This window comes from Vulpes vulpes, chromosome 2 (assembly GCF_048418805.1).
Source record: "Vulpes vulpes isolate BD-2025 chromosome 2, VulVul3, whole genome shotgun sequence".
In the NCBI taxonomy this organism is placed as follows: domain Eukaryota; kingdom Metazoa; phylum Chordata; class Mammalia; order Carnivora; family Canidae; genus Vulpes; species Vulpes vulpes.
The window spans coordinates 20,717,412-20,742,560 of NC_132781.1; the positions used below are offsets into that span (position 1 = coordinate 20,717,412).

The 25,149-nt window shown below is 50.0% G+C and overlaps 1 protein-coding gene across 7 annotated transcripts; it reads right to left on the minus strand.

Moving 5' to 3' along the window:
• Positions 1-188: 188 nt before the first annotated feature.
• Positions 189-24,122, minus strand: ODAD4 (outer dynein arm docking complex subunit 4). 7 transcript variants are annotated; one of them, XM_025987013.2, is made up of 12 exons: positions 23,845-24,122; positions 21,015-21,146; positions 20,631-20,781; positions 19,877-19,938; positions 19,436-19,601; positions 17,898-18,122; positions 17,528-17,735; positions 11,161-11,247; positions 9,512-9,708; positions 6,147-6,247; positions 3,512-3,596; positions 189-1,180 (listed from the first exon to the last, which is right to left on the minus strand). In XM_025987013.2, the coding sequence occupies exons 1-12, from the start codon at positions 23,956-23,958 to the stop codon at positions 627-629; spliced, it is 2,082 nt and encodes a 693-aa protein (XP_025842798.2). In that variant the 5' UTR covers positions 23,959-24,122; the 3' UTR covers positions 189-626. The 7 variants fall into 7 exon arrangements, 5 of the variants coding, with proteins under 5 accessions (XP_025842798.2, XP_025842799.2, XP_072603304.1 ...); XM_025987014.2 differs by having other exon boundaries at positions 189-2,215; XM_072747203.1 differs by having other exon boundaries at positions 23,776-24,056.
• Between the last annotated feature and the right edge of the window lie 1,027 nt (positions 24,123-25,149).

A 25,149-nucleotide genomic window follows, 5' to 3' on the forward strand; every position in this document is an offset into this window, starting at 1 on the left:
TCCTTGGAGCTAACCTGTTGACTTCATCATCCTGAACAACTTTCTTCTTAGCACCCCTCTCATTTGTTCCATGAGGTCCTTGGACAGGCCTGGGGAAGAGGACCACATTTCCCACCTTGATCACACTTCAGGTCAGGCCTTGCTTGGCTTGGCGTCTGTGTTTATCACCTGGTCAGGGTAAAGTCAGATTTTTTTTTAAAAAGACTTTTTATTTGTTTATTCATGAGAGACACACACAGAGAAGCAGAGACATAGGCAGAAGGAGAAGCAGGCTCCCTGCAAGGAGCCTGATACAGGACTCAGTCCCAGGACCCCAGGACCACAACCTGAGCCAAAGGCAGACACTCAATCACTGAGCCACCCAGCTGCCGCTAAGGTCAGAGTTCTACCTGGAAAGTGGTACCCCCAACTGGCTCATCATTCTCGAGGACTCTTGTGAGGGCGGCAAAATGACAGACTCAAGGTTTGTAAGAGTGAAAGGTATCTATTTAAAGGGAAAACTAACAGAAAGAGGCCAAGGTGACCTGCAGGGCCCAGTCCACATGTTCTCCAATTAAACGCAAATCTTAGCTGGAAAGTCCAGTCAAATAAGCCCCCCGAGGCCCCTGGTCCTGAGGCCTGCTGCTTCATTCATCTTTCTGATCTTTTTCCATATCTTCACCATTTTCTGCTGTTGTCACTTCCACTGTTTCTCCCAGTTCTATTTTCTCTGCTTCTTCTGACTCTTTGTTGCTGGCTTCTGAAGCCCTCCTCTCCAGTTCTTCTGATTCCCTTCTGCTTAATTCTCCTGAGGGTTTCTGGTCCAGCTCTGAAGGCCTCCTGTAAATTTCTCTTGATTCCATCCTGGTCACTCCTAAGGGCTTCCTGTCTGCCTCTCCCGCTCCTCCTTCACCCAGGTCTCTGGACACTGTCTTGGCAACGTCTCCTGAGTCTTGCCTGGTGGCTCCTGGCCCTGTTCTGAAAGAGCTGGCTTCCTGTACTTCTCTCTGCCTGTTTTCTTCTTGTTCGCTCACTGCGACCTTCAGAGTCTCCTGAGACAGTTCATCTTCTGTCTCTTTCTCACTCTCAGCTGGCTCTCGCTCCCAGTGCTTCACCACCTTCTCCAGCTCGTCCCTCCCTCTTTTCATGCTTTCCTTCTCCTTTGCTGCCACTCTCAGACTTTCTAATTCAGTGGCCTCTTCTGAAACACAAGAGAAAGGAAAGAAGAAGAAAAGTAAAACTTTGTCCATCTCTGGGTTTGGTGGCACCCCAACCCATGGGGGCCTGTGCTTCTGAGAGAGAGCATGTCTTTCCAAAAGCAGAGACAGGGAGTCATTGTTTCCTGAGCATCAGCCCTGTTCCAGGCATCAAGCAGGCTGCAGAGGTGATGCCGTGCAGTGGTCATGGAATTAACGGCATAGTGTCAGGGATTTGAGTTCATAGTCAGAGGACATGAAACTGATGACAGAGAAATCACAGCCAGTGGTGGCACTGCAGGTTGAATAAATGGCAGGGCCAGAATTTGAACCCAGGATGGTCTGCTCTCAGAGCACATTCTCTTTACCTATGAAAAATAACACAGGTGCTGGGAAACGACAGAGGGGTTCTTTTCTCCAGCATCCTCATTACTCTTTGTCTCTGGGAAGCACATTCATCATTTATTGGGAGGTTCCCGATCAAAATATGAGCAGCGTCTTAGCAGGAAGTTCAGCTGGAGAGCTATTTTTACCATCAAAAGGATCCTTGTTCCATGTTTTTATGAGCTACAGAGAAAAGTCACAGTGGCCTCCTGAGTCTCTCCTATACTCTCTTTTTGGAAGTCCCTGGTCTCTATGATGCCCACAGGGGCTCTAAATTCACAGCAGGGACAAGGCAACCATTTGGCGACGAAGACCTAGGCAATGCTGCCACCTGCCATTCTGGGAGGGAAGTGCCCAGCAGCTGCTGCAGCTGCGAGGCCTTCCCAGTGAGTTTTCAGGACACCTCCCCAGCACATAGCCTGCCAAGGGAATGGGGAGCCACGGTGAGCTTCTGCCCTTTCCTTGCTGTATCTCTTCACATCTCTTGCCTCCGTGGATCCCGAGAGCAGCTCTAAGGACATGGAAGCAGAGGCAGATTCCCTCCCTGAGGAGCTCCAGCCACCACGTGACAGGTGCTGGGTAAGAAAAGGCTGGCATCTGGCTGCTGGGATACCCAGAAACCTCACACCCAGTTTCCCTGCTGCTGCTGGCTGTGCCTGCATCAGAGAGGAGAGAGGACTTCAGCGTAGGCGCCTGGAGGGGGCGCTGTCCCCCAGGGAACACGGAGCCCAGGCCTCGCTGCCTTTCCATGCCTGGCTGCTGGAGGGTTACGCCAGAGCCCAGCACGCAGAAACTGTAGAACCAAGGTGGAAGCCCCAGTTCTAGGCCAGGCTGCCTGAGACTGGAAGCTTCTGTGGGACTTTTGCCTCTGTGTCCTCATCCAAAAAATCAGCAATCCTTATCAATACTTATTTCATAGTGTTCTTGGAGGAATCAGACAGGTCAGCATATATAAAGCCCTTAGAAGAGAGCTTGGCATAGAGGAGGCACTGAGTGGAGAACAGCCTCTCATCACCCCATCTCCTGGGGCCCATCCCCGCTGACTCCTGTGGGGCCTGGGGTCCTCCCAGCCACCTCCTTTTCCCATACCCTATCCTGGAGCTGGGTGGGACAGAGGGGTGTCAAAGGCTTCTTTACTCCCTGGAGGGTCAGATCACTGCATGCCCTACCCACACAGGCCGAGGAGAGCAGTAGCACCTAGCAGGGGACAATGTGGCTCCAAGTCAGACAGCCGTGTGGCCCAGACAGGTCACCCAACCTCACTCGGCCTCCACTGACCCCCAAAACCAGTACCTACCTTCTAGAGTGGTGAAGACTGAGCAAATCATTCCTATCTGATGCTTATCCTTGTGCCAAGTATGCAGGAAGAGCCCCCCAAAGTCTAAGTTACTGTCATCCTGCCACCATGTCTTTGTTCCTGCTGTTCTCTGCTGGAATGCCCTCCCTCTTCCACTCGGAGCCTGGAAAACCCTGGGGCATTTTTTGGAGGCTGAAGCAGATGATTCTTCCTCTTTGGAGCCTTCTGGATGGCCCCAGAGATAGCCAGAGTTCTCTGCTTGTGCTCTCAGAAGAGCCATTCCTCCCAGGCAGCAAGCAGTGCTCACACGCAAAGATCCCCTTTGCTGACAACTCAAATCTCCTGGCTTTTCCCCAGGGCTGTGGGCTCCTCTGAGGCAGGGGCCCCAAACCTCTGGTTTCCCCAAATCCCACACCTTCCCAGTGCATAACAAGTGCTTAATGAATATCTGATGAGCTAACTGGAGAAATACCGGAGTGGCTTCTCAGGGCAGTCAGCGTGGACTTGGACACCCGCCCAAGATGGGCTGGACCTCCTTCTGACCCAGGGGCGGGCTGGGACCTCAGGGCACCCTGCAGCCAGAATCCCAGCCCGGGATTGGAGGCGCTGCTGGGGAGTGCAGACAGGAACCCTGCAGCCACCTCTGAGTGCTCACCTCTCTCTCTCCTTTCTCTCAGCATCTCCCTGTAGTCAGTTTTCTTCAGCTCTTCAATGATGCCCTTGTTGGCATCGTCCAAGGCCTGTGGGTGGAGAAGCTGGTGACCTCTCCTAACCCGTGATGGCACCCACACCTTCCCTTTCTCCACCAGAGCCCCAACCCCAGAAGGCAGGGCTCTGCACCAGCCTTGCTGCCCTCCCAATTTGCCCAGGCTCCTCCCTGGACTTCTGGCCCGGGGTTAATTTATACTTAGGGACCTGGAATTAGCCACACTAGGAGGTAGGAGATACACAGCTGCAGCTAGGAGATACATGGGCCTCTTTGGGCTTAGGTATTTCAGAGTTGCCTTTTGTCTTCTCATTTTGGACTCTTTACTAGGAGCTTCTTTGGGCTCCAGCTATTGTGAAGCCCTTAAAGCACTCAGTGAGGCAGCCAGCCCTGGAGGGGACTTGGAAACCCACTGCTGGGTGGGACCGGGATGCTGGCCTGTCTCCCGGGAGCCCTGAGGTGTCTGCAGGTTCCCTGGCAGCCTGGGGCTCAGCCTGTGCGCCTGTTGTTCCAGGCAGAGCAGTGGTTAGCACTTGGGAACCATCCACAGAGAGACCACGGGGGCCTGGATGCTCTTGTGGGGTGTTGATCTGCCCCCAGTATACCTTCCCGCCTGGAGCTGCCAGTCCAGGATGATGAGGTGGCAGGAACCTGGTCTCATGAGGGGCCCATAACAACAGGCACTTCTCACTGCCTCTCATTTTCAAAACTCTGCCCAGCCTTCAAGGTGACCCCAGACCTCTCTTACTGAGAAAGCCCAGCCCTGCCTTGCCCACGGGGGGGCTCTTAGTCTTACACCTGTTGTACCTGGTCAGGGACAAGGGGTTATTTTAACCTTCCTGCTGACAGCAAGCTTCCTGTGGGCCAGGACCATAGCTGTCACTTTTGGGCTGGGCAGCTCAGAGCCAACCCGCGGTCAGCAAGTATTTACTGGGTTGAACTACCGAGCTGTCCCTCTCTGGTTGTTGGGTGATCACGCAGAAGGGCGTTAAGTGGGAGGGGTGGTGCGTATGAATGGAGGGGCAGCCACAGCGCTTCAGTGAAGGACCGCTTTTCCACAGGAGGGCAAGGTGCACATTTGGGGAGCTGACCCCTCTACTGAGGAAGAAGACAGCAGTCCCGACCCAAGCTGCCCTGGGACAGGTGAAAGGAGGGCACAGACGGCCACGTGGTAGAATCTCTCAGGAGCAATTTCCCCACCACAACAGGAGAGGGATGGCCTCACCAGGGTCCTCACAAACCATGAGCTCACATCCTAGAAAACCGAGTAGGTCAGGTCTCTCTGCCACTCCCAACCCTTCAGGTCTAGGCTGATCCACCAACTGTCTAGGGTCCTGTGGTCCTGCTCCATCTGCCATCATAAGCTGGCCCTTGCATCCAGGCCCAGGGTCTCTTTTTCTGCCTCCTGTAGACACCTCAGTGCCCATGGCTTCCTGTGCTTTCAGCGCGCTTGCCCCTTCTCAGCCTGGTCCTTCGTAGGCCAGCATGAGGCCCACCTAACTGGAGCGTCCTCAGCTGTCACTTCCCAGGGTCCCTGTTCTCTTTCCCAAGCACCTGCTGAACCTTCAGCCTGGTCCCTGAGGCCATGCCCCTTGTGGGGCTCCCTAGTTATTATGTCTGACCTCTCTTAATCACGGGGGGCAGGCTCCCCAAGGACTAGAGCCCTGCTTAGTTCACACCAGCAGACACTGACTGGGGTCCAGCTATGTGCTGATGGGAAGCTCTGGAATTTCAACATGGGGCAGCCTGGGGGGGTGCGTGGGAGGTGGGAGGCCAGGAGATTCACTCAAACTGCCTGTGCAACTGTAAAGTCAGCATGCTGCCCCTGCCGAAGGTATGTATCTGCCTGGAGCGGCTCTGGCAGCAGTAGCAAATCTGGTGCACCTGCAGGCTTGCCCTGGCTTCACCTCTGGTCTCTGCCTCCAGAAGCTAGGCCAGCAACTGTCCAACAGAAATTTCTGCCACCATGAGAACCCTCCAGATCTACACTCTCTGGAACCCACAAGCTACCTGCGGCTATGGGACAGCCACATTTCAAGTGGTTTGAAATGTGACTGTGGGACCTAGAAAGTGAATTTTCAATTTTATTTCCTTTTCATTCATTTGAATCTAAATAGCAGCATGTGGTGGCGGCTGTCTTGCAGAGTGCTCTAGCGCCTCCCTAGGCATGTGAGGGAGGCAGTCACACTGAATGTATTTCTTGTCTCCTGGAGGAGGTAGCATTTTCCGAAATGCAAGTCCTAACATCAACTGAAGAAGTTGCAACCAGCATTAAACAAAAGAAAAGAAAATGGAAACTATAGGAGAATATAACGGGAGAAATCAGCATACAGAGTAAAGGTAAATATGTCTTGTAAAACTTCCATTTCTATTGTTTGTTTATCTCAAATAAAAATAGGTTATATTGGGTTGCCTTATAAACTGATAGCAATAGCCAGAGTGTGAAAGCCACTACCCCACCTAGAATGCGGCCTGCAGTTGGTGGGTAATAAATACCCGGGGACTGGCTGACTGAGGGGCTGTGAGCCTGAGGACCCAGCCACCCCCTCCCCACAGCCAGTGCCCAGTGGGGTGGGCAGCTCACGCTGATGATGGCCTGCTGTGCCTCGTTGTTATGGACCAGCTTCGCTCTCTCCAGGGCCTTCTCAAAGTTGCTCACCGCGGACTCGAAGTCTCTCAGCTTGACTGGAGAGCAGGGAAAAGGTCACAGCACAGGGAGTTTGTGACACTATGTATTGCACAATGTGGCTGCCTGGCCCCTCCCAGGATCAGTTAGAAGCCCCAGGCCTCGGGCAGCAGTACTGAGCTGCCTAGCACCACCCTTTCCGTCACATTTCTGAGCCATCTCACCACTAAGGACCAGAACCTGGGAGCCTGAGTTTGGACAGCAAGCCATTCAGAGAGGCCAGAGAGGAAAGAAGGGTCTGGGGTAGGGCCTGTGCACACATCATATGTCTCCAGGGCAGGGAGACAATTCCATGTTGCCCCAATTTAAAATTGTTGCAGAAGTGGGAATCCAGGGGTGCCTGGATGGTTCAGTGGTTGAGCGTCACCTTTGGCTCAGGTCATGATCCCAGGGTCCTAGGATGGAGTCCTGCATCAGGCTCTCCATAGGGAGCCTGCTTCTCCCTCTACCTATGTCTCTGCCTCTCTCTGTGTCTCTCATGAATAAATAAATAAAATCTTTTTAAAAAGTGGAAACCACATATATATATACATATTTTTATATATGTATATATATACACATATTTGTATATATGTGTGTATATATACACACACACATATATACATATATATATATATATATGTATATATATATATTTTTTTTTTTTTTCCATCCAGTGTGGGGCTGGAACTCATTACCCTGAGATCAAGCCTGAGCTGAGATCAAGAGTCAGATGCTGACTGAGCCACCCAGGTGCTCCTGGAAATCCATATTTTATTTAATCATTTCATTTTATTTATTTTAAAGATTTATTTATTTATTCATGAGAAACACACACACAGAGGCAGAGACACAGGCAGAGGGAGAAGCAGGCTCCATGCAGGGAGCCCGACACGGGACTCGACCCCCGGTCTCCAGGATCACGCCCTGGGCTGAAGGCAGGCACTAAACCACTGCGCCCACCTGCGCTGCCCCCTATTTATTTTTTTAAAATAAGGATTTTATTTATTCATGAGAGACACAGAGAGAGAGGCAGAGGCATAGGCAGAGGGAAAAGCAGGCTCCCTGCGTGGAGTGAGGAGCCTGATGTGGGACTCAATCCCAGGACCCTGGATCACAACCCAAGCCAAAGGCAGACACTCAACCACTGTGCCACCCAGGCATCCTGACATCCATATTTTGAAACTGTTCATTCAAATTGCCCAAACATGCTGTGAAGGCCAAGAGAGATACCAAAGGGCTGGATGTGACTCACAGGCCAGCAGCTGGAATCTAGCCCCCACACTGGCACAAGCTGAACCCAGAGAGGAAGTGGCAGCTGTCCGAGCTCACTCACCCACCCACCTAGTTAGTGCTGGAGCTGGGACCTAATCATTGACTGGCTGACTGACTGCCCAAGGTGTCTGCCAAAGGTTTCTGAGCCTGAGTCGAGCCCTGTGTTGAGCTCAGTGCTCAGCATGGAATCTGCTAAAGTTTCCTCCTCCCCTAAAATAAATAAATAAGTAATTTTTAAATATTTATTTATTTATTTTAGAGAGAGAGAGAGTGCACAGTGGAGAGGGGCAGCAGGAGAGGGGGAGAGAAACTTTAGCAAATTCTGTGCTGAAAGCAGAGCCCGACACAGGGCTCAATCTCACGCCTCTGAGATCAGGACCTGAGCTGAAACCAAAAGTCGGACGCTTAACGGACTGTACCATCCAGGTGCTCCAATAAATCAATCTTAAAAAAAAAAGGAGCAGACTGAGGACAACATCGACCCTGAGGGGTACGTTGCATTTCCCTCTCAGCTTACTTGATGTCCTCCTAAGAAAAGGAAAGAGTTCTAGGGAAAGCACCAGTGTTCACAGCTTCCCCCAGTTTAAACTTCCAGTGGCTGTCTCTACTTGTGCTTTTAGGGAAGAATCTCTGATTTGTAAAGAGGCCCATGAAGCCCTTCGGATCTGGCCCCTCATCACCCTCCCCCATCCAGACCTTCAGGGCCCCCAGGGGCCTGGGCTGACACTGGCCTCCCTCAGCTTCTTAAATCCACCAAACTCCTCCCCACCTTCTACACACTGTTCCTTTGGCTGGAAAGCGCTGTCCTCAGCTTTTAGAATAGTTGGTGCCTTCTCATCCTTAAGGTTTCTTTTCTTTCTTTTTTTTTTTTTTAAGATTGTATTTATTCATGAGAAACACAGAGAAAGAGAGGCAGAGACACAGGCAGAGGGAGAAGTAGGCTCCCTGCAGGGAGCCCGATGTGGGACTCAATTCCCAGACTCTGGGATCATGCCCTGAACAGCTGAGCCAGCAGGGTGTTCCGCATCCTTAAGGTTTCTACTTCAAAGCGACTTCCTCAGACATGAAGGCAGGAAATGGTTACCAATGGTTATCCCCACTGAATGCCCTACTTGGTGCCTCAAAAGTGCCAAGGAAGTATTTGTGCTAAGAATAATGAATGATGATGCCCTTGACTCCAGTCCCTGCCACATCGCCTCCCTCACTTGGGGTCCGCTGCACACTGGGGTCAGGGAACTGGACTCTAGTCCCAGCCTCACTGCTTACTAACCTGTGGCCTCAGCAGTTTCCTTTTTTACTTTGTATTATGAAATATTTCAAATATACACAAATGTAGATGGAGTATAGCAAGCCCCTACTACTCATCATCCACCTTCAACAATTATCAAAATATCACCAACTCTGTTTCATCTACCCTGCACACCCCTATCCCTTGCTGGGTTATTTTTTACAACTTTATTGAGAAAAATTTAGATATTATAACATGCACCATTTGTAAGTATACAATTCAGTGATTTTTAGTAACTTTATGGAGTTGTGCCATGATCCCCACAACCCAGTTTCAGAACATTTCCATCGTTCTGAAAAGGTCCCTCGTGTGACCTGGGGCAATCAGCTGAACCTCTCAGTGCCTTAGTTTCCTCACCTGCAAAATGAGGACAATCATACCTTCATCCTTAGCTCACACGGTAAGTAGGTGTAAGAATGCACATGGGAAGGGTACCAAGGCCAGAGGAAATGAGCATTGTTTTGATGATGACACAGTGCTGTGCAGATCTGCAGCTGGGCTCCTCAGCAGCAGCTTCTGGGGTGTCCCAGGCTCTCGCTGAGCTTAGCTTAAAGAAGGTGTTTACCACACACTGGTTAAAATGGAAGGGTTGATCCTCCACTCTCAGAGTCCAAGTTCAGCTGGTGGGGGATGCACTGGGAGGGTAAAGGGTTCCCAGCCCTGGCATGTCAACTCAGCCTAAGGGCTGGGAAAGCAAGGGTAATCCTTCCAGAGCCCCTACCTTGTGCCTGTGCCACCAGAACGCTGGCGTTCAGCTGCCACTCGATGTCCCCTTCTTCCTCAGCACACTGCTGGGACTTCTCACCATAATGCTGGGCCTGCCAGGCCTGGTCCAGCTCCAAGTAGCAGCGGCCAATCTCATGGAACAACCAGGTCTTCTCCAGGGTGGTTTTTGCCAGAGGGATCTTCTCCTCCCACCTGGGAACATGAAAAACAAGGGTCAGTTCTTTCCACGCAAACCGATTACTCGGCCACAGCGGGCCGAGGATTCTTAGCCGGTGGTGGAATAGAACCTGTTCTCCAACTACCCGTTCTTTCAGAATGGGGGCAGAGCCAATAAGCATTCAGATATTTTAAAACTACCAAAGCCATTTTGGTACATTTACAGATGGAATCTGATACCACAATTGAAAATAGTGTTTATAAACTTGCATTTCAAATAACATAAAAATAACATTGAAGAGTATCATTAAGTATATAGGAGATAAAAGCCACACAGGAAAGATGAGAATGGGAAAAATGAGACATCAATAAAGTGAGATTAGAGTTAGATCTAGTCTTTAGGTGGTGAAACTGAATAATTTTTCTGCTACTCTTCTGCATTTTCCAAATTAATATTCTAATAATAAGCATAAGTTTCTTTTATTTTCTTACAAAAAGAAACGAACGGGTAAGTGAATTCTTAAACTCATCTGTCTTTTGGCACATAGACACCAGGGGCCATCCTGAAAACCAAGTTATGTGGAACAGAAGGATCCCCATAAATGAGCCTAATCTGATCCAGCTCTGGGCACCCGGAGGACATTTGTTCTCGGTGCTATGTGAGTGGGCCCGCGGAGCCGGCCCTCCCAGTGCAGGCTTGGCCAGGTCAGGTCCTGCCCTGAGTCTCTCAGGGGCTGAGTTGTGCCACTGGAGCTGGTCACCAGCCCCAAGGTTGGATATCAAAAATTCAGCAGTTGGGCCATCTGGACAGCTCAACCTTTCTTCCCAGTGACCCCATGACCACACGGACTCACAGAAGACCCTCAGAAGAGGTCCCCAAGGTCACTTAGTCTATCAGTTTCTAAACTTGCTCAAGGTAAGGAACATCTGGAGGGCTTGTTAAAAACAGGTTCCCAGGGCATCTGGGTGGCTCGGTCAGTTAAGTAAGCATCTGTCTTTGGCTTAGGTCATCATCTCAGGGTCCTGGGATTGAGCCTCACAGGGAGTCTGCTTCTCCCTCTCCCTCTGACCCTCCTCCCAACTGATGTGCTCTCTCTCTCTCTCTCTCACAAACAAACAAATAAATAAAATCTTAAAAAAAGAAAGAAAGAAAGAAAGAAAGAAAGAAAGAAAGAAAGAAAGAAGCAGGTTCCTGTGCTCCAAACCAGACCTGGAAAATCAGAATTTCCAGTCAGAGATCCCAGTAATTCATGCACCTGTGCCCCTGTCCCTGGGAAATCGTAAGCAGAAGCAGGTTCTAGTCAATTTAACGGATGAGCCCCAGAGCCGATAAAGTGACTTGCCCATGGTCACCTAGCAGAGCCAAGAGCCAAACTCAGGTCTTCTGATGCCTCTTTGCCTGGCACACTGGCCCTAAGCTGGGAGTCCAGTGTAAGGGTGGGAAGTCCTGGCCCTAGGGTGGGGAAGGGGCAGTCCTTGGTCACTCACGTGTCAATGGCTTGCTGGAATTTCCCAACTCTGGCAAAAACCCTGCCAATGTTGTCAAGGGCTCTTGACTTAGCATCAGGAAGGTCACTGTGGGGAAGAAGCAGGATATGTTGTTCACTAGAAATTGGCCATTCTAGGGGCACCTGGGTGGCTCACTTGGTTAAGTGTCCAACTCTTAATCTCAGCTCAGGTCTTTTTTTTTTTTTTTTTAATATTTATTTATTGAGGCACCTGGGTGGCTCAGCTGGTTAAGCATCTGCCTTCAACTCAGGTCATGATCCCAGCGTCCTGGGATCAAGGTCTGCATTGAGCTCCCTAGTCAGTGGAGAGTGCTTGTCCCTCTCTCTCTGCCCACCAGACCATGCTTATGCATGCACACGCTCTCTCTCTCAAATAAATTTTTTAAGAATATTTATTTATTTGGGGGGAGGGGAGAGGCAGAGACAGAGAATCTTTCAAGCAGACTCCCCACTGAATGAGGAGCCAGAGGTAGGGCTCCATCCCACAACCCATGAGATCATGACCTGAGCTGAAACCAAGAGTCAGACACATAAACCAACTGAGCCACCCAGGTGCCCCTCGTCTCAGGTCTTGATCCATACTAGGCGTGGAGCCCACCTAAAAAGAAAAAAGAAAGAAAAAGAAATTGGCTATTCTAGGTACTGTGGAAATGGAAGAGAGGCAAAGAGGGGCAGCCTGGGTGGCTCAGCGGTTTGGCGCTGCCTTCAGCCCGGGGCGTGATCCTGGAGACCCGGGATCAAGTCCCACGACGGGCTCCCTGCATGGAGCCTGCTTCTCCCTCTGCCTGTGTCTCTGCACCACCACCCACCCCCGTCTCTAATAAATAAATGAAATCTTAAAAAAAAAAAATGAAGAGAGGCAAAGACAGGAGCCTTGGCCTCAGTAGTCCAGTTGGAGGGATGATCCCCAGGATGGATAGCTGTGGCACAAAGACCCTCTCATGCCCTGTGGCATGAATGAACCCCATTGGAACCTTTCTGGAGAGCAACCATCCAAGAGTTTACAAACATGTCCCTTTGATGCACCAGTTCCTTTTCTAGGAATTTACCTTGAGAAGATAATGTGACAAGAACACTTGTTAAAGCATTGTTTTTAATAATAAACATTGGAGGGATCCCTGGGTGGCGCAGCAGTTTAGCGCCTGCCTTTGGCCCAGGGCGCGATCCTGGAAAACCGGGATCGAATCCCTCGTCGGGCTCCCGGTGCATGGAGCCTGCTTCTCCCTCTGCCTATGTCTCTGCCTCTCTCTCTCTCTGTGTGACTATCATAAATAAATAAAAATTAAAAAAAATAATAAACATTGGAAACAACCTCAATCAGTGACCCAGCACTGGCGATTTTTGTGTATAAAAAAAGTCCCTAACATATTAGGTTTAAAAAAGTTAGATGAGGGACACCTGCATGGCTCAGGAGTTGCGCATCTGCCTTTAGCTCAGGGCGTGATCCTGGTCCAGGGATTGAGTCCCACATCAGGCTCCCTGCATGGAGCCTGCTTCTCCCTCTCTCTATGTCTCTGCCTCTCTCTGTCTCTCATGAATAAATAAAATCTTTTTTAAAAAGTCAGATTATAGGAGTATATACTACATCTGTTGCCCCGTTTGTGCTAAAAATAATAATGCAGGCCTGAGGCATGATGCTGTGTTCCTCGCCTGACAGCAGAGGAGTGAATGGGATCATAAGGTGAACAGGGTAGAGTCCAAGTCTAGAAGGTGAAAAAGGCTAGAAGCAGATTCTCCTCAGAGCCTATGGAAGGAGCGTAGCCTTGCCAACACCTTGGTTCTGGCCCAGTGAAATTACCTTTAGACTTCTAACCTTCAGAACTAGAAGAGAATGAGTGTGGAGCATCTGGGTGGTGCAGGCAGTTAAGCATGTGACTCTTGCGTGTTAGTTCAGGTCAGGATCTCAGGGTTGGGAAATTGAGCCCCGTGTCAAGGTTCAAGCTCAGTGTGGAGTGTGCTCAGGATTCTCATTCGTCCCTTCTCCCTTTTCCTCTCCCAACTCACTTGCTTGTGCTCGCTCTCTCTCTCTCAAGTGAATACATAAAGTGTTTTTAAAAATGAACTTGGGTTGTTTTAACTCACACTGATCTGTTAAAAAATTCGTCTTCGGGATCCCTGGGTGGCTCAGAGGTTTAGCTCCTACCTTTGGCCCAGGGCATGATCCTGGAGTCCCAGGATCGAGTCCCAATAGGACTCCCTGCATGGAGCCTCCTTCTCCCTCTGCCTGTGTCTCTGCCTCTCTCTCTCTCTGTCTCTCATGAATAAATAAATAAAATCTTTAAAAAATAATTCATCCCCAACAAATTAAATAAGAAAATTGTGCCCCAATGCTCCCCCCTCCCCAGTATCTCCTTCCACTCTCTCCCTCCTCATCACCCCTCAAGGCCCTGCCACTCAGCGGGCTCCTAGGTCCCCCATGAAACTTTGCTTCTTGGACTCATTCTCCCCATCATGGCTGAATCTGCCTTTCAAATATGCAGGTCTCATCAAGCCATTCCCCTTCCCACAGAAACATGCACACAAATGTTGCTGTGCTTGATGGCAAAAGTGGGACAGTCTGAGTGTCCGCCCACAAGGATGTAGCTAAAGATATTACTATGCACACTGGAATGGCTTTGTCTGGAGCCATTTAAAGAATTAGACCCTTTCTGAGACAGATGCTTTTGGGTTTTGTTTTGTTTTTTTAAAGATTTTATTTATTTATTTGAGAGAGAGAGAGAAAGTACAAACAGGAGGAGCGACAGGGGGAGAGGGAGAAGCAGGCTCCCTACTGAGCAGGGCTCTATCCCAGGACCCTGAGATCATGACCTGAGCTGAAGGCAGATGCTTAACTGACTGAGCCACCCAGGTGCCCAGAGACACGTGCTTTTTAAAAATTAAAAAATGAGTTGCTTTTAAGAACCCTAGGTATGTGCATATGTACATAAATGTATAGGTAAATACGCTGAAAAGGGGCCAAAGGACACATGTCAACATGGCCCCAGGTAAGTAAGTGGAGTGTGGTGTGAGGAGAGACTTCTAAGTTCTGCTCGAAGTGCCACAGAGTAACAGACCAAATACAACACTAACACTAGCACTTGTGTAAAAACGGACTCTTGGGCAGCCTGGGTGGCTCAGCGGTTTAGCGCCTTCAGCCCAGGGCCTGATCCTGGAGACCCGGGATCGAGTCCCACGTCGGGCTCCCTGCGTGGAGCCTGCTTCTCTCTCTGCCTGTGTCTCTGCCTCTCTCTCTCCTCTCTGTGTATTCTCATGAATAAATAAATACAATCTTTAAAAAAAAAATAAAAAAATAAAAACGGACTCTTCCTCCATTCGCAGTCCTCTCCAGCATAGGAACTAGACTGCCACTCCCCCCAGGTCTCACCTCCCCGCCCTGCATCTTCCATCTGTGCCACTTCTCTCCCTCCCCGTCTGTCCGCTTGGCTGACCTGTCCTCTCTGAAACCCTCTCAGCTCCCAGCAGGGCTCCCACCTGCCTCTCTCCTTGGACTACGGCCATACCGTGCACTTGCTGCTCTGACAGCACCTCTGATGGCAGCCTCCCCTTCTAGAGTGGCGCTCTGTATAGTGTGATGAATGAATAAGTTGTGATATGTTAATTCATTCATAATACTATGTAATAAGAAATAACAATAGCAATGAGAAAGCACGCAAACAAATCATCTAGAGTATCTGGAGTAAGAAAGGCTGGGGAGACCGGAGACTGCTGAGACAAGCTGTGCTTTGAGGGCCAGCAGGCTTTGGTGGTGGGGGGTTGACATGCAGGGTGGGGCGGGGGGCATGGCTGATTAGGATGAGGGAGTACCTGAACAGACAAACAAGACCAGAGGCCCGTTTATGGGTGGTAAAAAGGGACTAACATTGCCAAAGGAACACCTATGTTTATTTAGTCACTTGGCATGCATTTATTACATGCCCACTATTGGGAAGGTGCTGGAAAAAGAAAGATATAAGACAGTTCTTTCCAAAGTCCACAGTCTAATGGGGGATCTAGAATCCACATGGTGTGTAGAGAGGGATCACCAAGGTGGGGGCAGGGGGTGGATTTCTAAATCATGCTGGGGGGGGGGGGCGTTACTTGGAACTTTCCTGAAGGAGACACATTGACAATTTGAAGGATGGGAAGGAGGGAGTTGATGAAGAAAGAGAAGGAAGTCCTGTTTAGGGGCTACAGGAATAGAGCCATAAGGTATTGGCTGGGGCACAGGATGACCAGGGGCCAGGAGAAGACAGGTCAGGAAGGGCAGCCTGAGCTGAGCACAATCAGGAGCTGGAACTTTATCCCAATCCTACCACTGGACTTGTTTTGTACAGAAGGGCCAGCTGGGCTACAAGAAACCCAGGTTGGAGGAATCAGGCAAGAGTGAGAAGGATCTGGACTGAGTGGTGGGAGGGAAACAGAAAAGGACCTCAGAGACAAGGAGGAGGAGGCCCAGACAACATGCAGGCTGGCTGGGTGCGAGCAGAGAGGGAGGGTTCTGGGAAGCTGCCCTGTCCCCTTCTTGATGACTGAAAGGCCAATAGGGCCATCCTCACAGATAAAGAACCCTGGAACAAGAGGTTTAGGAGGAAGATAGGGGGTTCCACTTTGGATACATTAAATTTAGGGTTTCTGTGGGACATCCAAGTGGAAATGCCTTGGAATCAGTTGGATATGCAGGCCTGGCGCTCGAGAGGGAGGTCTGCTGAGAAGTTAAGATTATAAGTGAGTCTAGGGCAGAGGAGATGGTTGCATCTGTGGTATTATATATACATATCTGATTTAATCCTCATAATCTCTAGGAGTAAGAGATGAGCAAACTGAGAAGACAAGCAATTTAATCAAATCCACACAGCTTCTGAGTGCCAAAGCTAGGAATCAAAGTCAGCTCTGTCTCCCAAGCCATTGCCTATTTTCTACTTCTGGACTGGCCAATATGTGATATTTCTGTTCAGTACAGCAAAGGCCAGTGAGAAATGAACTGGGAATAGATAGCACATGGGGCTCAAGTGAGTGAGGAGAGGGCAGGGGGGTTTGAGAAATACAGTTTGAGGATGCCTGGGTGGCTCAGCTGTCTAAGCATATGACTCTTGATTTCAGCTCAGGTCATGATTTCAGGATTGTGAGATTGAGCCCTACATCAGGCTCTGCACTCAGTGCAGAGTCTGCTTGAGATTGTTTCCCCCTCCTTTTCCCTCCTCTTCTGCTCCTCCCCTGACTCATGCTCATTTTTTCTCTCTCAAATAAATAAAATCAGAGAGAAAGAAAGAAAGAAAGAAAGAAAGAAAGAAAGAAAGAAAGACAATTTGATCCAAACAGAAGAGTGATGTGGAGGGCTGTGAAGTGGGTTCAGAGGGAGCCTCAAGTGCCAAGTGATGCCATGTGCTTTTAACCTTCAGGCAATGAGACCGAGGCCTGTGTGTCAGCAGGGGAAGAACTGCTGGGTGAAATGCATGCCTCTGGAGGTGACGCATGGGAGCCCCTGGGGGCAGGAGAGCCGAGACCTGACTGTGAATGGAAATGGAATGATGGGAAGTAGGGAGAGGCTCAGACTGTGGGGCAAGTGGAAACCAAGTGGAAGAAAGTTGTGGAAGGTTCCAAAGGTTAGAACCAGGATGCCTGGAAAGTGATGGTACCTTTGCCAGGGGCCCTCACGTCTGGGTGAGAGCTGACAGTTGGTATCAGTATTATTATGGATACCCAGCACCGTCCTGAGATCTGTACGTGCGCTTCTCCTGTCCTCTCTCTTCCGCTCTATCGGGAAGGGGCTATTGATAGGCTCACAGGACAGAGGAGACCTGGCTGGGAGAGGTGAAGTGCTTTGCCTGAGGTCCCCGGCTGTGAGGCACAATTTGGAAGCCCAGGGCAGTCTGACTCTAGAGCCCATGCTCCTGGTCAGCACCATTGTACCTGAGGCCCTGCTTCATCTGACCCCTGCCGTTGGGTCTGGCTTCCTCTTGGCTACTCTTCCCCTGGTAAAATGTCTTCATGATACTTCCCACAATTACCATTTATTAGCTATGTCACTCTCTTTGTTTTGCATCTGCGGGGAGATGACCCTTGTGTCTAGCCCCTGTTGTGTTCCCCCACTAGCACCATCTGGCAGGTCTGAGGTTGATGTATGCTTGTTGAGATGATTTGAAAATAGAAATATCCCCTCAGAACCAAACTTCTGGGAGCTTTTTGGTATTTGGGGGCCACTGCCTTCCTCCTTGTGGCAAAAAAGCTGACAAACTAGGTCTGCCCCATAGCCTCAGTCCTGGGAGCTCACCCACCAGCAGCCCTGGCAAAAGGTTGGCTTGGAGCCCCTGCCTGCTCATCTGTGGGCCCATGGGCCTCAGCCACTGGGAACTTCCCTGGGCACTCACTATTCCTTGGCGATCTCCAAGTCCTTTCTGTGGCTCTGTAGGGCTGCGACCATCTGCCCCAGCTCAATCTGGGCATTCCCTATGCAGCTGTACAAGTTTCCAACCAGCTCGTCCTTGTTGGGCACCTCCTCTTTATTCCATTCCAGCACTTTCTTCAGCACTTTCTCAGCTTTCTGAAGGCTCCCTTCAGCACTGCCACTGGTCAGCACTAGGAAGGGAAACGGGGTGGGGGGGGACTCGGTGGTGGGAGCAGCCTCCTCAGGCTGACGGGAGAACCCGCCTCCCCCCCAGATATGACCCACAGGCCAGCGAAACCAGGGGTTTGGGCCCCACGTGGCAGGGGCCTTGCCCTCCTGAGAATGCTACCCACACATATCAATGTCCTCGAGGCTCTTGAGGATGTAGTGGGCTGTCTGTGAGGGACGGCGCTTGCGGTCCCGCAGCCACTTCTCTTGCATCAGCTTCCGGTCCCGCTCCCTGGCATAGATGGGCTTCTGCTGTCTCCAGAAGTTACTGCGGGTATCCAGGTAGTTGATGCCTGTCATGATGAGGTCCTCCACGGTCAGGCCATGCTTAATGGTGCCTTTGATCAGGTCTGGGAAGAATGGTATGAGGAGAAACTGACTAGAACTGGTGTCTAAGGGAGCCACCTCCTCTTGGCTGGGGATTCCTGCTGTGGGGCACTCTGCTTTGAGCTGAGGAGAGCAAGAGCCTGTAGATAGCAGAGTGGCTCTATGTGGACCCAGGCAAAGCTGGAGCCCCTCTTTCAGGCACCCCCATGGTGCAGAACTTATTGCATAGGCCTCTCATGGCAAGATATAAGGAGACAGCAACTGGCAGACAGCTGTCTGAAAGGACTCCAACCCTCAGGGCCCCCTTATTTCAGGTCATGTCCTCTGAGGAGACTGAGTATGAATGTACAACCTGGCCCCAGCTGCCAACGCCAAGGGATTCCCCAGGTGCCAAGTGGGCCAGTGTCAGCTGGGGGCTGGAGGCATGTGCCCAAGTCTGCCTGCCTGCCAGACTAGAGGTCAGAGTTGGCAACAAAACTGCAAGGCTTCTTAGGGTAATTTTCAGGCTACCTCTCCTCCATAGAAGCTCCTCTGGAGGAAGTGTCCAGGCCTCTTACAGAGATGTGCCAGCAGTAAAACTGCTCCTGAGACACAGGCCTGCAGGGAATCCTGCAGATGACCTCAGGAAGTCAGTTCTGGAGAAAAGGCATTCGATTCAAGGATGATCTCTGCTTAGGCTTATCAGCTAATGGCAGTATGCCTACCCTCCCACCTCATTTCAAGGCTCAGCCTATTTCCTGCCACCACCCCACAGTATGGTGGGAAAGAGCGTTAGGCTGGAGGTTAGGAAGCTGGCCTCTGGGGTCAGCTTCACCACGAACTTGCTTGGCATCTTGGACTAGTTGTTCCCCAGTCAGGGTCTCTCTTGCCTTATCTATAAAAGGAGGGATTAGACCAGATGAGATTTTGGAACATTCTAGGACTAGTATCACAGGATTCCCCTTTTAGCACATCCCAGCTAGATTCCTTTGCCCTTTCTACAAATTGAAGACCCAGGGGATACCCCCTCTAAGGACCAAAGTGGTAAAGGAACTCCAATCTCTAGGGTTCCCTCCCAGGGGTACCATAGTGCTAAGGGCACTGGTTCTGAAATTGGACATCCTAGATTCAAACCCAAAAGCCCTGTTACTGTTTACCGATATGTGACCTTGGGTGCGTTACTTCATCTTTCTGCACCAGAGTTTCTTCATCTGTAAATGAGAATACTAGGAAAACCTGTCCACAGGAGCATGACGGCTAGGGTTACATGACAGGCTCCATCTCCAGCTCACATTTAAGCATCTGCCCCAGATTTCCTTTGCCCCAAGCTCCCTGTTGCAAACAAAGCATCTGAAACCTTCATCCAATAGGAGCTTCTCCAGATACTCCTTGTCCACGTAGAGCTCGCCCAGGAGCTGGCGGACAATCTTCTCACTCTTGAGCGAGCCCTTCCTCTTGGACTCTCTCTTGGGGTGATGTAAGAGTTGTCTCATGGGATGAGGCTTCTGCTGGGCTTTCATACTCTGGGAAGATGGAGCAATACCCAATAGAGCCTCAACAAGGAGCACAGAGTGCCCAGACATGGCCCCAGAGTCTGTGATCCCAGACATCTCCTCCAGGAGCTCTCTGGGGATCAACAACCATGGAGTGTGTCTGGTTTGGGAGCTAGACTCCTAAGACCCCTGTGGAGCTGGGGCAGCCGTGGGGTTCTGCTGCCCCATGATGGGATGCCCATGATGGGCAGGAGCTGACTGCCCCCAGGTAAGAAGGCCACTGAGACCTCAGGTAAGATCCTTACCTCAGCCTGCTTGCTTAAGAAGGAAAGGTTCCCTTTGTTCTCTAGTTTAATTGAAGAAGGACCTGCAAGAAAAGAAGCTGGGGCTCAGCTATGCTAGGCCCTCAGGCATGACCTATTATACATTTTTATGTAGAAATGGCTGCCTTTGGGGGGTGGGGGGTGGTAGAGGTTGAGGCAAAGATGGGTCTGAGCAGGAATAATACTCTCCTAAGAGCCAGGCAAGCCTTCCTAGCCCAAGGCATGGCAGCCAGATTTCCAAACAAAGGCAGTCCCTGAGCACTGGGGGAGCTCCCCATTCCCAGCTATTTCCACACTCTGCCACCCACAGCAGCAACTCGTATTCTCCTCCCTCCTCTCCCTACCACTAAACCAATGGGTAAGGCTGGTCCTTGGTTGCATACACGGTAAAAAGGAAGCCAGGTACTAGGGAAGACAAGACTCAAGACCCCATTCTACCCTATGAAACCAGGCCAAGGGCAGGCCTAGTGTGAACAGCCTTTGCATCTGGCTTAGAGAACCAGAAGTTGCAGAACTGAGCTCAGTGGATCAGGGCCTGTTCTCTGGATAAACAGTTCCCAATCTTCAACAAAATCAGCAGCAACCAAAAAACAAAAAACAAAAAAAAATCATCAGCAACCAAATCCAATCATGAGATTCCCTGCAGGCCTGGTGGTGGCTGCTCACTCATTGTACCTTCAAACCTAAGGATTCCAAGAGCCTCCCTGATAAGGGCATAGGTCTGATGGTTACTCACTTCCTACTGAGTTGTTGATGGCTTCCTGGGCTTTCTGAATTCCAACTTTGAATTCTCGGTCAGGCCGCAGCTTGTAGCCTCGATGATAGAACACCAGGGCAAACTCAAAGTCTCCCATGGTGTACAGGGTCTCAGCCTTTTGTAAAATCCCCTGAAATGGGAGGATGTCAAATTGAGGTAGCAGACAAGGCCTTATAGGACTTAGGTGTGGTGGAACAGAGGGTCCTGGGTGGAAGATAAGGTGGGGATACAGAGGCAGGTAGCTAGGTAGGTGACCTAGTGAGAGAAAAAGGCATCAAACCTTAAGCACTCTGGCTGGTTCTCCAGCTTCTTCTAATCAGTCTATGACAGGCAACGGCAGTGGTGAAGGCCAGATGGAGTTACCTTGCAGAAAGTTGGGTCACCCTGAAGTGAAGCCTCAGCATCCTTCAAGGATTGCTCCAGCTCTCCCATCTTCAGGAAGCACTTGGATCGGGCAACCAGGCAGTTCTTATCTCCATTCTGAAGGTGAAGAGCCTAAGAAAGGAACCACCCACCCAGGTTGACAGGCACCAGGCAGCACAAGGTGGGAGCTTGATCGGAAAGAGCATCCAAACCCTCTTGCCAGAATTTTTTTTTCTTAAAGATTTTATTTATTTATTCATGAGAGACACAGAGAGAGGCAGAGGAAGAAGCAGGCTCCATGCAGGGAGCCCGATACGGGACTCAATCCCGGGTCTCCAGGATCACACCCTGGGCTGAAGGCAGTGCTAAACCACTGAGCCACCCGGGCTGCCCTCTTGCCAGAATTTCAAGGGGACTCCTCCTCAAGGCTAGCAAACAGGTCTCTGGATCCTTCCAGACACTGATCTTTGCTCAAACTGATTGTCTGTATGTAGCTCATCTTGAACAAGTTCAAATCACTAGCTATTGTGAAAGGCACTGGTGGAAATGTGTGAATACGCCACTCTGTGGACTTAACCACATTTCACCAGATGTCTGGGGTTCCTCCAGCCTGCTCAAGCAATAGAAGCTTAGGAATTTTAGTGTGGACTAAATTCAACCACAACACTCAAAATACGTTTCAGAGGCTGAGCATTCTGAAGGCTAACAAAATAGATTTTAGGACATCTGTAACTTGAATCATCCACTCCCCTAACTCTCTTTTTATATAGCTTATTGAGAATGAATCATTATTTCAGGAGATTAAGATGAAAATGCTGGCAAAATCAAAACTGTAATTCAGGCAGTAAAGAGGGAATGGAACACTTCTGCTCCCCATGTCCCCTCTTCTGTTTGAAATCATCATTGGAGGGGTACCTGGTAGCTCAGTCAGTTAAGTGTCTGCCTCTTAATTTCAGCTCAGGTTATGATCTCAGGGTGGAGAGATGGAGCCCCCAGGTGGGGTAGGGCTCTGCACTCATTGAGGAGTCTACTCCTCTCTTTCTCCCTCTTCCTCTGCTCCCCCCACTTCCCCACCCCCCACAGCTGAGCATACATGCACACGTACACACACACTCTCTCTCTAAAAATAAGCAAACGGGGATCTCTGGGTGGCTCAGCCATTTAGTGCCTGCCTTTGGCCCAGGGTGTGATCCTGGGGTCCCAGGATCAAGTCCCACATTGGGCTCCCTGCATGGAGCCTGCTTCTCCCTCTGCCTGTGTCTCTGCCTCTCTTTCTCTCTGTGTCTCTCATGAATAAATAAGTGAAATCTTTTTTTTTAAAGATTTTATTTATTTTTTCATGAGAGACACACACACAGAGAGAAGGCAGAGACACAGGCAGAGGGAGAAGCAGGCTCCATGCAAGGAGCCCGACGTGGGACTAGATCCCAGGTCTCCAGGATCATACCCCAGGCTGCAGGCGGTGCTAAACCGCTGCGCCACCAGGGCTGCCCAGTAAGTGTAATCTTTTTAAAAAATAATAAAAATTAAAAAATAAAAATAAGTAAATAAATAAATCTTAAAAAAAAAGAAAAAAATCATCATTGGAGCTGTGATGTATTGTTCTTCTTGAGGTATCAAACTGCACTCATACCTATCTAAGACCTTTCTACTTTTCCAGGAAGAGGAAGTAACTACTGGCTTTTGTGGAAGGTGTCTACTTCTCTCACTCAAAGCTATTTCCCCTCAGGGTGTTCTTTTCTCTCTGCCTGAGGGCTTTTGAATTCAACAGCTGACCCATCTGGCCAACCATTCGGGTTTTGGGGTGTGACTGATGATTGAAAGGGACTAAGACTTTGGGTAGCAGTGGAGAAGGTTGATGTTAGGAGGAGTCTTGGGACTGGTAAGAGGGCTATCCTACCACTTCTTCTAGAACAAGAAGTGGGCTATTCGTTGTAAAAGAAATTGTGGTAAGAACATTGAATAGCTTGGGGTGCCTGGGTATTGTAGTTGGTTGAGTGTCTGACTCTTGGTTTTGGCTCAGGTCGTGATCTCAGGGTCTTGAGATTGAGTCCCCAGTGGGACTCCACACACAGGATGGAGTCTGCTTGGGACTCTCTCTCTCTCCCCCTTGCCCGCTGCGCATGCTCTCTCTCTCTCTCTCAATAAACAAAACTTTAAAAAAAAATAACATCTAGTAGCTTGTGAGAGAGTTTGTATGGTGGTTAACACCTCAGTACTGGAAATCTGAGTGTCTGGATTCAAATCCTTTCTCTTGCCAGTTCAGTGATGTCGGGTATTTACTCAACTTCTATATCAGTTTCCTCATCTATAAAATGGAGTAATAACAGAACCTCCCTAGGCTTGTAACTGCCCTTAGCAGCGGTGTGCCTAATACCTGAAAACAGCGCTTAATCCCCACAGGGTGGGGTTGAGCAATTTGTACTATGATGTACAATAATGTTATTTACTCGTCATCATCTGTGAGCAACTGCGTGCTTGAGATTTCACCACTTGTGCATGCAGCCTCGAAGCCAATTTCCCAGCCAATGATGGGAAATTAAGGCTGCTCTGTGGAAAGAGACCAGTCACAAGACATTTATGTAAAAAAAAAAGAAAAAGAAAAAGGAAAGGCAGAAGTCACTGTTAATGGAGAGAATGGTTATTAACAGGCAGGAGGCAGGTGGGAAATGGTAGAAAATGGCCAAGCATGACAGGAGTTGATGGCAGTGCGTCAATCAGGAACAAATGAATAATAGAAACAGTAGGGTCCTCCAGGTACCTGGGGACCTCAGTGTGATCAGGCATCGGAAGTGGTGATGGGTGACCGGGAGGTTCAGGACCGACTCACGTTACTGAAGCTGTGGGCGGCTTTAGAGAACTCTCCGCACAGATACAGCCGCTCGCCCTCCGCCATGTACGAGGGAAAGGTGCTTCGCAAGCTGTCGGCTTCTGGGTCCGACATGGTGGCTGGATTCGGTGACGCTGAAGTAGAAAAAGGGAGGAAGAGAAGCCGGAGAACCTCGGTGCGGCTTGTAGAAGCCTGTCGCTTAGCAACCGGGCGGCGCAGAGATGCTTCCGGCCCCTCCCCTCGCTCCTGGGGGCGGGAGTCCCGGGTCCGTCGGCCGCCTGCGTGCGCATGCGCCTGCCGGGTAGCGCCGGGGCGACGGCGTGAGAGCCGCGTGGCCGGTGGCTGCGGACGGGCTGCGGCGGGCGGAGTTTGCTGCTGCCGGTTCGTCGGTTCTCTCCCGTGTCCGGAGTTCACAGCCAGAGAAGTTAGCAGAGCACTGGGGGCAGAATTCCAAATAGGGATAAGGCGTACGTAGCAAGGATTTGTGCACTGTGCACCGCCACATTCAGGATGTGAGGATTTGCAAGAAACTTCGTGGAAGATGAGGTTGGGTTTAACCTTAATTTAACAGGGCACCTGGGTGGCTCAATAGTTGAGCGTGTGCCTTTGGCTCAGTTCATGATCCCGGGGTCCTGGGATCGAGTCCCACATCTGGCTCCCCGCGGGAAGCCTGTTTCTCCCTCTGCCTATGTCTCTGCCTCTCATGAATAAATTTTTAAAAATCATTAAAAACAACTTTAACGAATTTATTGAGCACCTGCTAGTGGTAGGCTCTGATGCAGGCCTTTCCTGACATCTTTCCCCATTCCCTCACTATGCCAAAAAGGCCAGATTCTTCCAGGTTCCAGCGAGCACCTTGCCTTTGCGAGGTTACTTTTATTTTATTTTAAGATTTATTCATTTATTTATTCATGATAGACAGAGAGAGAGAGAGAGGCTGAGACACAGGAGGAGGGAGAAGCAGGCTCTATGACGGGAGCCCAGGATGGCGCCCTGGGCCAAAGGCAGGCGCTAAACCGCTGAGCCACCCAGGGATCCCGCCACGTTACTTTTAAAACGTCAACTTCCAAAAAATAAATTAAAATAAAATAAAACAAAACATCAACTTCCAACGCCAATGAGATTGTGACCTCCATTAAGGTAGGGACCCTGTTATAACCTTGTATTTTCAGAATTCAACTGTCTGGCACATAGTAGGAGCTAAATAAATCGTTATTAAAGTTTAAATAGTTAAAAGATTGCCCTAACTACCCACACGTGTACACAGGGGTACACATAAAAGTGGAGAAATGTGAATAAGGTCAG

What these genes read in the sequence shown, in the direction of transcription:
- ODAD4 (XM_025987013.2), bottom strand. Translation starts at nt 23,958, where the DNA reads ATGTCGGACCCAGAAGCCGACAGCTTGCGAAGCACCTTTCCCTCGTAC. An exon ending in TTGGAGATCGCCAAGGAATA is followed by an intron (nt 11,248 to 17,527) that starts GTGAGTGCCCAG and finishes TCTTCCCCACAG; the next exon opens with TGACCTTCCTGATGCTAAGT. An exon ending in CACAGCAGGCCATCATCAGC is followed by an intron (nt 3,597 to 6,146) that starts GTGAGCTGCCCA and finishes CTCCACCCACAG; the next exon opens with GCCTTGGACGATGCCAACAA.